The 14,290-nt window shown below is 43.9% G+C and overlaps 1 protein-coding gene across 5 annotated transcripts in view; it reads left to right on the plus strand.

Annotated features, from left to right (window-relative positions):
- Nucleotides 1-14,290, plus strand: part of trim2a (tripartite motif containing 2a) — a 28,872-nt gene that overhangs the window by 12,994 nt on the left and 1,588 nt on the right. For 4 of the 5 annotated variants that reach the window (XM_082535116.1, XM_082535118.1, XM_082535117.1 and 1 more), the window contains exons 2-11: nucleotides 3,210-3,388; nucleotides 4,695-4,932; nucleotides 5,460-5,611; nucleotides 5,716-5,896; nucleotides 8,530-9,253; nucleotides 10,197-10,300; nucleotides 10,417-10,584; nucleotides 11,044-11,212; nucleotides 12,160-12,230; nucleotides 12,709-12,849. In XM_082535116.1, coding sequence (XP_082391242.1) covers nucleotides 3,255-3,388; nucleotides 4,695-4,932; nucleotides 5,460-5,611; nucleotides 5,716-5,896; nucleotides 8,530-9,253; nucleotides 10,197-10,300; nucleotides 10,417-10,584; nucleotides 11,044-11,212; nucleotides 12,160-12,230; nucleotides 12,709-12,849 — 2,082 coding nt within the window. In that variant the 5' untranslated portion in view covers nucleotides 3,210-3,254. Of the gene's footprint in view, nucleotides 1-1,147; nucleotides 1,414-3,209; nucleotides 3,389-4,694; nucleotides 4,933-5,459; nucleotides 5,612-5,715; nucleotides 5,897-8,529; nucleotides 9,254-10,196; nucleotides 10,301-10,416; nucleotides 10,585-11,043; nucleotides 11,213-12,159; nucleotides 12,231-12,708; nucleotides 12,850-14,290 lie in introns of those variants that run through there. The other variant, XM_082535115.1, reaches the window with a different exon arrangement.

Raw genomic sequence — 14,290 nt, forward strand, 5'->3', positions numbered from 1 at the left:
TAAGAACTGAAGGGGGGGGGGGGGGGGGGTGCTGCAAGTATCATGTAACATCATACTTGCAGCCAGTTTTTTTTTCATGTGTATTCAACATAGTATCCCTCGGAATTGTTAGTGCCAAGGAAGCAAAATGACTGCTATCGGTCCAGGTACTCCAGCTTCCTCCCACAGTCTAGAGACAAGACTGATGGATGAATTAATTGGTGATTCTAAATGTGCTCTGTGTGTTGAACCTGTGATGGACTGGAGGTAGAGCAGGCCATCCACTAATTGGAAAGCTGGTGGTTTCTCTCTGTCTCACTCTCTAACCACTGAACAGTTTTCAGAGAGTACGATGACGGACCTGCTGGAGTCACCCACCATTAGGCCTTTAAATCTCTCCTCTTACTAACCAAATACTCAAATCGCCTCCGGTTTTCTTGGTGGAAAACCCCCCAGATGATGTCCACAGAGTGGTCGGTGTTTGAGGTTGTCTGAAGGTTAAAGCTTTGTGTCATTGTTTAAGTCATCCATTCTTGCGTATGCAGAAAGCAGTGACCAAAGAGCTGCGACAGAGCTGCAGTGCAGTGAGAAAAAACAGGCAGAAAATGCGTTTCACCTCAGCGTTTTATCACCTTTCTCTATTTCTGTCTCTTAAACTGGAGAGGCAGTGTGTCCTTTGTGTCCACATTTGAAGCACACGTCTCACCGTACTTCCTTTCTCTCTGCAATGTTTACTCTCTGTCATCTCTCCTCCCTCTCTTCATATACAGTGTGTGACTTTTCCTTGTGCTCATTTTCAGTCTCTGCATGTACAGTGAGTCAGCAGCCTGCACGCACGCACACTCGCACGCAGAAAGATCCCTGTGGCTTCATCTCTATTGGCTGTGACGGAGACCCTTAAGTGCTGTCCCTTTTTTCCCATTTGTTAGGTAACCAGGCGTCAGCCAGTGCTCGCTCACATGCTCCGGATGCTGCGCTTTCTTGCTCACCGCGCTGCAGTGAAGCAGCATTTACTTCAGACAGAGAGGAAGGAGGGAGATGAATGGATGAGACAGAGCGAGCAGGGAATGCAAGTGATGGGAGGAGAGAAAGTAACGCAGGGAGTGAGGGCGGGCGGGCGGGGGGACATGATGTAGAAAATTGAAATACAATCCGGCTGAACTGCTCCTCCTTAACTTTGCTCACGTGTGTGCACGCCCATAAACACTGGCTGGTTCTCTCTCTCTCCCACACACACACACACACACACACACACACACACACACTGGCGTCTTGTGTTTGGCTCTCTGTTGCAACCTGGAGGGAAGCATCATTTCCTGTCAGAGCCGGTATGAGTTGAAGGACGATTCAGAAGATGAAGGCTGTCTGTGTTTCATTCATGTGAAGTGCACTTGTGTGGATGACGCCTGTTGATCGTTCCGTGAATGCAGCACTGTAAGTTTTTAATAATCCTCTTATTATTATAGGAAATTCTTTGGAATAGCTGCTGTTGCCCTGGAATCACTTTTGTTGTGCATGAGTGTTTCTCACAGTCTTTCTATGACAGAAGATGCTTTGATTTGGTTTAAATTCCTTCTTTGACGCCCCCCTTTTTGTCATGTGCGCCCTCTTCTGTGCGTGGGATGACGGCTCAATCCAGCAGGAATTATTCCGCTTAGCTGGTGCGGATCTGATTATGTAAGAGTGAAGCGCTGTGGGACTGCTGCGACCTTGTGCACCGTCAGCGCAGCGCTGCTTCTGTTTTCCTGCTGTGGCTTTCTGCAGGATTTACATATTTTTTTATTTTTGTATAAGCAGTCCCATATTTGATGCTGTGAGCATCTGCTTAATCTGCTCCGTGGAGCTGGTGAGTCATTAAGAGAGATCTGAGCTCTTGTGTTCGTGCACGTCTGTGCTGGAATACTGCCAGATGCTTTTATTTTCTGTGTCTTTTCATTTATGTTCTAAACATATGTATTACTGTAGGTCATCCTCTTAGTGATAGATTAGCTTGGTGATGAGTCTCAGTTGATAACTTGCTGCTTTTATATCAGTTGCAGTAACACTGAGCTTGCTTCCATTCACCTAGCATACTGAGAAGTTTGCCTGAGAGCTTCTTTAAAACATTACAGGCTCCCACGTCTGCTTCCAGAGAGGAATATGAGAGAAGATGTGTATCTAAAGGAGAGAGATTAAGTGGAAACGAGATGAGGAGAAAGAGCGTGCACTGTAGAAAGGAGTGCAGTCCCTCGGGGTTTCCTCCCAGCAGCAGAGGTGGCCTGTTTCTGTGGCCAACTTGAATGTGATGAGACAATAAAAGCACTGACACACTTTCCGTGTCTAAGTTAGCTGCCGGATAATGTAACAGGAATATCGCAGGGACGAAACGATGCCAGGAGAAGCTGTCTGGGATAAAGCAGAGGGCTGAGTTGGAAATAGTTTTGCTCGGCTGTCTTGGTAGTTTGACTAATGTGTGCTGAACGCAGAGTGCCTTGCTTTCACTTCACATCATCAAATATTTAGTGCTTAAAGTGCCTTTTCATGACAAACACATCTGCGGCTCAGGTGCTGCTCTGCTACTGCAGCGGTTACCAACATAAGGGTTGAGACCCACCACAGGGGTCACAGGATAAATATGTGTTATACTATAGAGAGCATTTATTTCTTGACCGTGCACTGATTTCTATAGTAGTGAATAAAGTGGCAGGTTCTGTCACTGAATTGTTTCTTCTGTTACTGTGGTGTATTATGAATGGAAATGAGGGAAGACTTTATGAAAAGGAAAAGCTGTAAAACTCCCAAAAATACATTAAAAAGTCCAAAATCTATCCCTTCCTTCACATTTTCCAAAGCTGACCAGTAGACCAGATTGGAAACTCTGCCGGGTTGTTTTTGGTTCCCGGGCCCTATGTTTGACACCCCTGAATATATATATATATATATATATATATATATATATATATATATATATATATATAGAGAGAGAGAGAGAGAGAGAGTTTCATCTTCATGTCCTGTTTGCGGTTGCCTGGTCACAGGCGCTGATTGATGTGTCTCTTTGTGTATTTTTGCATTTCCTCTGTGGAAGGAAGAAAGTACTTTGTCTTTGCCTTCGGCCTCAAACTCTGATCTCTGCAGCCCCACAGAGTCCCGCTCACCACCACAAGATCTTCATTGTGCGTTTGATCCTATGTGATGCCACTGTGTTTACGTCCTCACCGGTTTTGTTCTCCCTCCGTGTCGCTCCGCAGGGTGCAGGGTAAGAGGAAGAGGGACTTCTATGCCAGAGCTTTAGGATGGCCAGTGAAGGCTCCACTATCCCCAGTCCTGTCGTCCGCCAAATTGACAAGCAGTTCTTGATCTGCAGCATATGTCTGGACCGCTACGAGAACCCCAAAGTCCTGCCCTGCCTGCACACCTTCTGTGAGCGGTGAGTGGAGTTTCCAAAGTGCTGTAAGTGTTGTACTGTTTTATGATTTCAGACACATGATGCAGCCTATAACGGTGCAGTAATAAAAATAATAACAACAGATTTTTAAATGAATATCTCATTGCTTTAAACTTGTGCGTTATTTTAGGACACAGGTCTGCATCGCTGCTGTTGACTCTGGTGTGTTGGTGTCATCCTCGCTGTTAAGCAGCCTTTGTTTCTGTCACAAAAGACAAACTGTTCACGGTGTGCGCCTGCCTCTTTGCTCTGGTTGTTTCTGGAGCATCAGTGTGCAGCTGAACAATATACAGTCATTTCTAACTCTTTCTGTGGGGCATAACTACTGTGTTTCACACATAGACGCTGGGATGAACATTAAAATATTCAGCTCCACCATTTACCTTTGTTTGACTAGATTAAAGCTCATATGAGCTGTCATGTACTATATTTACATGTGATTTGATGATCATCTTTGGGTCACTGTTTATTACGTCCTCAGCAATCCGACAAAGAGTCTGTTGGAGGCTAGACAAGCTGTGACAAAACACTTATTTACCTCAAGCTTATTTATTTCATGTAAAAATAAGACTGCTGCACAATGGACAACATATATGTGTCATTGATGATATCAGTAAATGTAGTTCAATAAAGGAGAATTAAGATGAGCTGAATGAAAAGCACAGCAGCTACATGCATAAACAGTATAGTTTCACATATATGTTTTGTGTGCGTGGCAGGATTTTAAAGTATTCTCTGCCATGTTTGTTTTTCTTGTGCTTTATTTATTATTGTATTTTTAATATAACTTTGGATAAAGTTACATACTCATTGTGGTAAAAAAGCGGGCGTTTTTATGGTGGCAGGGCAGTGAGTAGCACTGTAGCCTCTCTGTGTAGTTTCTAGCTGCGCTTGTTTACTCGTGCAGGTGTTACTGCATTAAAAATATAAATATATATACTGACTTTAAATAATTTGAATAGTATAATATAAAACACTAAATTTAATGGAATCTCTGTATATACATTAAAAGCTTCACAATGACAGGATTTATGGCACGGTCATTGCATTTGAATACACTACATTGCACAGATGTCGTTGATAAGTGCTGCTGCAAATCGCTGTCAGAGTATAATCGTTCCAACCACTAGATGGTCTCAAAGACAGGATTTTGACCTGCTCTGTTCTTCTTTTACTTGAAGGACAAATAAGCTGTTAATGGACTGCTAGATGAAAACTTTAAGTCAGGCAATAAAGCACCACATCTTGAAACTACAACCTTTTTAATACACCTGTCGTCCTCCTGCAGGTGCCTGCAGAATTATATCCCGGCCCACAGCCTCACACTGTCGTGCCCCGTGTGCCGCCAGACCTCAATCCTGCCGGAGAAGGGTGTGGCGGCGTTGCAGAATAACTTCTTCATCACCAACCTGATGGACGTGCTGCAGCGGGCGCCGGGCAGCTGCAGCCAAGAGGCCGCCGCTCTCAACAACATCACCACTGTGGCTACAGGCCAGCTACTCTCCTGCCCAAACCATGGAGGCAGCGTAAGAGCTCCTCACACTGACACCTGACAGCAAAGTCAGCTTTAAAATTTAGTTAGGGTTATAGATGTTCAGAGTGGAGCTGAGGGTGAAGTCAGGAGATCACCAAGTCATTATGTTTCATAATCTGAGCGTCTGTCATGCCTGTACACAATAATTTCATAGCAGTCTCGTCCACATCTGTCTGGGTATTTCAGCGTGGAGCAGAATATCAAACCAGCTGACGGTGCCGTGATTCAAGAGGTCGAGATCATTTTAAAGCAAAGAACATTATTTATTGATGGGCAAGTTTGTGCAGTAGACTGATAAAGTGACACAGCAGAGCAGTGTCCCCAACAAAAGCAGGAAATAGGACAGGACTCCTGAGTCTGGAGATGCAGAGTTGGCACATGTGAGATGGAGTCATTAAAGGGGTGTGTAAGCATGCAGGATCAGGAAGATGGTTTATTTCCTCAGCATTAATGTGGATAAATGGGTCTATGACTCGAGCCTATTATAAATTCAGATCCCTGCTTTTTCCTGATTTGTAGGTGATGGAGTTTTACTGTCCTCCGTGTGAGACAGCCATGTGTCAGGAGTGCACGAGCGGCGAACACGGAGAGCACCCGACCGTGCCTCTTAAAGACGTAGTGGAACAGCACAAGGCCTCCTTGCACCACCAGCTAGATGCTGTTAAGAAGAGGTAGGCAGCAGCAATATTATTATGTAAATACTGTCATATTGCACTGCAGTGATGATTCTCCAGCTCTGTCACACGACCTTGACATTTTACTCGACTGCCTCCAGGTTACCAGAGATCGACTCAGCCCTGCAGACGCTGTCAGAGATTCTTCAGCAGCTGACCAATCAGAAGAGCGCCATCGAGGACGACATCCACGCGACCTTCGATGAGCTGCAGAAGACCCTCAATGTCCGCAAGAGCGTTCTACTCATGGAGCTGGAGGTCAACTATGGCCTCAAGCAAAAGGTGAGTGCAGAGTGAAGCAGCTGGGACTTTGGCTAAAATGTAACAACCAAATAGGACAAATGTAAAGCACTTAAATGAGCCTGATCTGGAGATTTTGGAGCACAGACTAAAGTAATCTTTTCACCTGTCACGGGTCCTTCAACAGGTCAGGGCTATCCAAATAATATAGATAGTATCAATACCAACACTGGTATTCTTACTGGCCCAATACTGACACGAGAGGATTGATGCGTCTGTTTGTTTCTCTGCTGTAAGCTCTGTAGATTATTCTCGTTTATCAGGCAGCAGACATGTCGGCGCAAACACCGCTCCTCTCATGCAGGCACATTTTGCTTCACCGTGTTTGTTGTTGTCCTGTGGTCATGTGACTTAGTTGCCAAATAAAGGTAGACAGAGACAGAGCCCACTGTCACTGCCATTCAGTGAGCCAAAGAATAACCATGCAGATCATGTCATGGTGAAAGGAATGACTGATGCCACTCCAAAGTGTCCATCACAGTTGTTACTTCAGCAGTCTGATTACCTCCAGACTATATACAAACATTCAAAAAATATATATTCAGCCCATATAATTGTGTTAATTATTAAAATAGATCATTCTGTTGGAAAGGGAAAAAAATATACCTTAAAGATGAATTGTATTTTTAAAAAAATGGCTGAATGTGATGAATGTAGAGTTTATTTAGTTTATGCAGTACATTTAAACAACAGAAGGTGACCCAAAGTGCTTTAGAGACCACAACAAGAATAATAATAATAAAAACTGTTTCAAAATATGAATGAAAAGCTAAAAGGTGTATTTGGTTGTGTTAAGGAATTATTGTACAAAGTAAAAATCGTGTGATTTAGTGGTCATTAAAATTGTTCGGAATCGCAAATGTATGATGAGTCATGCTTCTCCGGCATAAACTGTCTAAATGAGTTAAAAGTATCGATATCAGTATTTGGTATGATCGGATAGAAAGTAAAATAAATTTGCAGTATGGCACAGACTGCCTCTCCACAGGAAGGAGGTGCCGGAGCGGGGGCTTGTGCGCTGCATTGACCCATGAGCCAATCAGCCGGTTGGGTTAAAAGCCTGCTGACTCCCTCGGGGAGCTGCATCACATTGGGCACAGCTAATGATTTACAACTGAGTGGCTGATGATCGGTCACAGCACTGCAGCCCACGGGGAAGCTGTGCTGCTGCTCCTGCTACATGAAGCCGGTGTCCAGCGTGCGCTCTTGATTTGGGCGTGCCGCGCGTGGGGAGGGAGTACAGTCCGGGCCGCAAACACTTTGTCACTTCACCGTGAATTTCTCGTCCTACAATGTTACAAAGAGTCTTAGTTTTACTGCGCGGATGAGCTGTGTGGGTGAAACACTGGACGCTATGGCGTCTCTGGGAGTAGAAGAGGAGTGTGATGACGTCCGGACGCCGGTGAGTTTGTCTCGGTGCTTTAACGTGTGCAGCCTGCGGTAATGTCGCACTTTTTTAGCGCCAGATTAATTTAACGTGTGAGCGCAATCCCCCACACAGCGCTCACAGGTGTGTTCGGTTTCACGGGGGATTTACAGAAGTTGCGCTGCTTTCTAAACACATGCGCAGTCTGTTGGCTTCAGTATCAAGCGCAGAATATAAGATGCGCTGCTTTTTGTTTTTGTTTTCGTTTTCGTTTTGCGGCGTTAAACATCGGCGCAGGAAAGTGCGTGTCGGGCATGTTAGTAAATCACTCTTTGTTTTTCGCCTTGAGAACTCCAAGAACACATCAGCAGCAGGGTCAGCCGCAAAAACCCGAGTTCAGCTTGTCACGGCGCTCTTAGTAAACACCGACGGTAGCAACTAGTTAGTAAAGCTGGTTATTAGCGGTTAAATGTGGCTTAGGTTAGCGCGTTATTGCTCAGGAGGGTTCGTCTGTAAAATGAGACAATAGGATGACTTAAAGATTTGATTAATTCTGGATATTTGATCAGTTCCTCATCCTCAGTTACCAGGTAACCAGACCAGTTTAAACACCTGCATTTAGACACACTCACACTTTATCTGCAGTTCAGTTGCAGTGAAAAGGTCATTTCTGTATGAAGGTGTTTTATATCTGGTTATCAGATACCTACAGTTTTCTGCACGTTGCTTCTACCACCTGTACAAGCAAGCGGTGGTAAGCTTTTTGAGTCCCAAAAAGCTGAAGGAAACCAGCAAAGCTGTGGCAGCTTCCACATGGGAGGCGTATCTGAATATCCAGCATTACAATCAAAGCAGCCCTTATTTAATTATCAGAGTGCCTGAAAGAAGATTGCGATTAAAGAACAGCAGTGTGGTCGTAGTAAAGTGACTAATTTACAAATTAAAATTAGGTAATATAAGAAATCACATTTTTATTGCATTATATTCTGAGATTTACCAGCAGTTTAATAAACTAACATCCCTGTAATCCTTAATTAATACCATATATTTGCTCCCAAGCTGAGGATTGCCAAGTACCAATAACCTGATCTGATCTTAAAAGCGGACACAAAGGCAAAGCTAATGTTCTTTTTGTTAGTATAATGTAATCAACAGAATAACTGCAAGAAAAATAATAATTTTGAAAGCTTCATAAAGTTTTATCTAAGCTCAGTGTTTCTCTGCTGCCCCCTGATGCATGCATGTGTAGGTGCTCCAAGCCCAGCTGGACACCCTGCTGCAGGGCCAAGAGGGCATCACCAGTAGCTGCAACTTCACGGAGCAGGCCTTGAGCCAGGGCACCGAGGCCGAGGTGCTGCTGGTGAAGAAGCAGATGGGCGAGCGTCTCGTCGAGCTGGCCAGCCAGGAGCTTCCGCTGCAGCCCGGAGAGAACAACCAGCTGGACTTCCTCGTAGAAACGGAAGGGCTAAAAAAGTCCATCCACAACCTGGGCACTATTGTGACCACCAACGCCGTTGCCTCCGAGACTGTGGCGACAGGCGAGGGGCTGCGGCATTGTGTGGTAGGCGTGCCCACCTCCATCACCATCACTACTAAGGACAAAGATGGAGAGCTATGCAAGATGGGCAACGCAGTCATCACCGCTGAAATGTTTTCGCCTGACGGCAGCAAGTGTGACGGAGACGTGCTCGACAACAAGAACGGCACTTATGAGTACCTGTTCACAGCTCCTAAAGAGGGCACGTGTACTTTATCTCTGCGCTTATATGACCAACACATCAAAGGGAGCCCCTTTAAGATAAAGGCCACCAAATCCATTGACGTGTCACCGACTTCAGACGGCGTTAAGAAGAGGCTCAAGTCTCCGGGCAGCGGACACGTCAAGCAGAAGGCCATCAAGAGGCCGGCCAGTATGTACAGCACAGGGAGGAGGAAAGAGAATCCCATTGAGGACGACCTCATCTTCAGAATCGGTAAGACCGGCTCCCAGCCGGAGGGCTGAACATCAAACCTTAGCACTAACCGCAAAGGAGGATGTAAAGTGTAGTCTACACTGTATGGAGCCATCAGTGGGGAAAAAAGTTTATTCAAAATGCATAAACAACACAAGCTGGCTATAAATTGCTAATGCTACCCAGTCATGTTCAAAGTGTTAAGGCGAATGTGTGACTCCCCTGCCACTGAGACACAAACTTCAATACAGGAGAGGTAAATTTAGGCCAGAGAAATGACCAATATCCCAAACTAAGCCCTCCCATTACCATTATCCTCTTTTATTATTGTGGCCCACCTCCAGTATCTTCACGGCCTGTCGGGGGCCATGACCCACAATTTGGGAATCCGTGCACTAGGGAAAATTCAGTTAAATAGCTGATTAACAAGTATTTACGAGCAATTTAAAAAGTGACAAAAGCTCAATAATAATAATATGATTAATTCGGCTTCTTGAACATGAGGATTTAGAGTCTTGTGTTCATATGATTTTAACCCTGACATGTCACATGCTTCAGTTTTTGTGACGTCTACATCATCAATGTGATAGTTTTTGTTGTTTTCCCCACAAAAACCCAGATGTAGCAAGAAATAATAACTAATACTTATATTAAATATTATTTTAATACAAAAAAATGGTAGAAGGTTCAATAAACAGCTGTCCTTTTGCAATTCTTACTTTTTCTACCCAAAAACAGACCAAAAAAAACAATGTAAGTAAGATAATACTAGTAAATATGGTTTGGAGACGTCTGTTTCATGGTTATGTGAAGTATAAATGTTTACACAACAGAGAGCTTATTACTGCTGGAGTGAAAATTGAGCATCAGGTTACCTTTACTATGTAACCAATAGACTTTACATGTAGAAAACGTACGTGTCGTCATCATCATGGTGAACGTGGTCATGTTTCGTGTCTCACAGGCACAAAGGGAAGAAACAAAGGGGAGTTCACGAACCTGCAGGGAGTGGCTGCCTCCTCTCAGGGGAAGGTGCTGATAGCAGACAGCAACAACCAGTGTGTGCAGGTGAGAACGAATTCCCTGAAGCATCTGCGCCTGTTCTCTGAGATAATATATGAAAACTATCTAATATTTAACATAGTGTTTTTATTTAATTAATTTTATTTTTTAACCAAATCCAGATTTTCTCCAACGACGGCCAGTTCAGAAGTCGTTTCGGCATCCGGGGCAGGACTCCGGGTCAGCTGCAGCGGCCGACAGGTGTGGCCGTGCACCCCAACGGCGACATCATCATCGCAGACTATGACAACAAATGGGTCAGCATCTTTTCGAGCGAGGGCAAGTTTAAGGTGAGTTTTATTTATCTCTGGGACTGGGTCGTTCAGTAGATTTTTTCCTCAGAACGGCAATAGTCTGCATGTTCCCGGGTGGGCTCCAGTGCCGCTGCAGCTGTGCAGAAGGTCACACTGATTTTTGTCCTCGAGTCAGATGGTTACACTTTCTCACACCTCATTTGCAAATTTCTCACGCGTTAAGAGACTCACTCATGCTGGTTTTGACTTCCCCTCTTCAGCCTTCTTATCTTCTGTTAAAAGAGTGCAGATTTTCGGGTTAAAACCACTGGTTTCCTGAGTGGGATCTCCCTAATAGGACTTAGGGTGTGCTCTCAGTCTACGTGCAAACACACAGAAGACAGCTTCGGGGTTTTATGTGTTAATGCAAACAGTAATACTGACCATTACTTGTATTTTTGTGATTGTAAGTACTCATTTCCTCACGCGTGGCTTCGTGAAATAAAATCTCTCCAGAACAAGATCGGCTCGGGGAAGCTGATGGGTCCTAAAGGCGTGTCGGTGGACAGAAACGGCCACATCATCGTGGTCGACAACAAGTCCTGCTGCGTCTTCATCTTCCAGGTCAACGGCAAGCTGGTCACCAAGTTTGGTAACCGTGGCAACGGTGACAGGCAGTTTGCAGGTACACTCAATGGTAATACAGTGCACTGCTCCAAGATAACACAATTCAGTCTTTCTCCAACCTGCATGCTGAATGAAGAGGAGCTGCACTGACCTCATGAGGGTCATTAATATGGAAAAAGCAACTTTAGTCCATCAGATTCGTCCATTATTATAAACAAAAGTGTCCCTAAAACAGCATGGTGTCTCATTAATCATGCTATGAGTTGGTTGTATGTTTGTTTTTTGTCATACATTTAATCTGAGCGACAGATGTAGGAGTTTTAAGACTGACACTGATACCGATATTTTGTCTAATATGTCGTCTGATAGCTTTTCTTTTCTGACACATGAAACATAAACAGATTTCCCTAACATGTATTACGTGTAGTTATTTGAGTTATTACTATGATTATATGGCAATTCAGTTTAAAATAATTTTGTTTTATTGTTTTAAAAAATGTTCACGCTCTGCCTGACTCTCCTCAAATCAGCTGGTTGCTTGTGGCTAACAGGGAAGTTGCAGAGTGCCCTCTGGTGGATAAACTATGCAACAGCAACACTCAAAGCATGATTAAAGGGTGCTTCGGTCTTCTTTACTTTTTAAAGTTGGATTTATGGCTATTATAAATGTTGATAGCAATATATCAGAAAATGGCCAATTACCTGACTGATATATCAATATTTTCCAATCCAACTTTATTGACCAATATTTTGGTCATGCTCTAACATTAAAGCATTAAAAATCAGTGTACTTTTATTTTTATTTATTTTTTTGTCTGTTGCTGAATTCGTTTTTGAAGCTGCATGTCCTCCACAAATATGTCCTTGTGACATGTGCAATGAAAATAAAGTTGAGTTCTATTCTATTCTACCTGTCATGTAGGAGTTTTCTGACTTTTTGTTTTGTCGCAGTCAAGCAAAACTGTACAAATGATATCTAAAATCTTCTTCATATTTCTAATCCAGGCCCTCACTTTGCTGCTGTCAACAACAACAACGAGATCATTGTGACAGATTTCCACAACCACTCAGTCAAGGCAAGTGAACTCCCAGAGCAGTCTGTGTGTTACAGGAATACAGATGTTAGCAGCTGCCACCAAAACGTGATTTACAACGCGTTTTCTACTCGTATCATTCACATTAAAAGGCTATTGTCACATTCATCAGTCGAAGGTGGGAAATTTGTCATGTGGACGAGGATTTTATGACATTCCAACAAGTTCGGAGTCCATTTATAGTCAGTGTAGTATTGACCAATCATGTCTGAGCAGACAGTCTGTGCAAAGAGGAAACCATCGGCTAAGAATACGGTCTCAAATCCATCAGCATCTGCTTCTTATTTATTTAAATGTATCTCACTGCATTTATCAGACTGTAAACCAGGCCTGATGCACACAACAGTGAGTCCTGGTCTGGATATCAGTGTTCTGTTATGTGAATATGTGCTGGTTGCATTTTTTTTTTTTTAAAGAAGTGTTCTCTCTCTGCTGTTGCTTCTCTGAAACCATACTGCAGGTGTTCAACACAGAAGGAGAATTCTTGCTGAAATTTGGCTCCAATGGTGAAGGCAATGGCCAGTTCAACGCCCCCACAGGAGTGGCGGTGGACGTCAATGGAAACATCATAGTAGCCGACTGGGGCAACAGCAGGATACAGGTACGCAGAATGAATCATTTCTACTCCTCGAAGAATCGGTTAATACAAACTTCTGTTTCTTTTTTTATTAAGTGGCATCCAACATTACAATCTTGCCTCATAATGGCTTATGAAATGTTACCAAAACACCATTAATAGTATATTTATACACTGATCAGGTATAACATTATGAGCACTGACGGGTGAAGTGAATAACGCTGATTATGTCTTCATCATGGCAACTGTTAGCGGGATATATTGTTAGCGGGAGGAAGTGTTCTGAAAGTTAATCTGTTAGAAGGAAAATGGGCTAGTGTAAGGATTTAAGTGAGTTTGATAAGGAGACAAATTTTGATGACTAGACGACTGGGTTTCCAAAACCGCAGCTCTTGTGGGGTGTTCCCCGTCTGCAGTGGCCGGTATCCTTTAAAAGTGGTCCAAGGAGGGAACAGTGGTGAACCAGCGACAGGCTCATAGGCGGCCAAGGCTCACTGATGCATGTGAGGAGCGAAGGCTGGCCTGTGAGGTCCGATCCAACAGACGAACTACTGAAGTTCTGAAAAAGTTCACCCTGGTTCTGACAGAAAGGTGTCAGAAAACACTGTGCATCAGTTTGTGTATGAGGCTGCATAACTGCAGATCAGTCAGGCTGCCCATGCTGACCCCCAACACCAACACTGGGCTGGACCCCAAAGCAATGATCTGGTCTGAATTGGGTTTTCTTTTACATCATATGGATGGCCGGTGTCCGTATCACTTACCTGAGGAACAACTGGCACCAGGATGCACTGTGGGAAGAATTCGAGCTGGCTGAGGCATTGTGATGCTCTGGACAATGTTCTGCCGGGAAACCTTGTGTCCTGACATCCATGTGGATGTTACTTTGACACGTACAACCTACCTAAGCATTGTTGCAGACCACGTAAACCTTTTCATGGAAACTGCATTCACAGACCGATGTGGTCTCTTTTAGCAAAGCAAAAATGGTTTAGGGAGGGTTTGAGGTGCACATCGAAGAGTTCAAAGGTGTTCACTTGACCTCCAAATTGCCCAGATCTCAATCGAGCATCTGCGGGATGTGCAAAGAAGTCCAATATATTGATGTCTCACCTCACGACTTACAGGATCTGTTGCTCATATCGTGGTGCCAGAATCTACAGCACACCTTCAGGGGTGTAATCGAGTCTATGGCTCGGCAGGTCAGACTTGTTTTGGCAGTATAAGGGGGACCGACACAATATTAGGCATAATGTTAGGCCTGATCACTGCACGCTGGTGTCTAAAATACATGTTTTTGAACCTCCTGAGACCCTGCGTCCTCAGATGGAGATCTTCCATTTAGCTTTTCTGCACCTTGTATTTCACAGACCTCTTGCATCACATCTATCCCATACAAAAGCTTGAGTCTCAGAAGGGTTAAAACAATAGAAGGCAACAATTGTTGCTTCCTAAAAACTATTTT

This window comes from Aulonocara stuartgranti (assembly GCF_965226115.1).
Source record: "Aulonocara stuartgranti genome assembly, chromosome: 6".
NCBI classification, from domain to species: Eukaryota; Metazoa; Chordata; class Actinopteri; order Cichliformes; family Cichlidae; genus Aulonocara; species Aulonocara stuartgranti.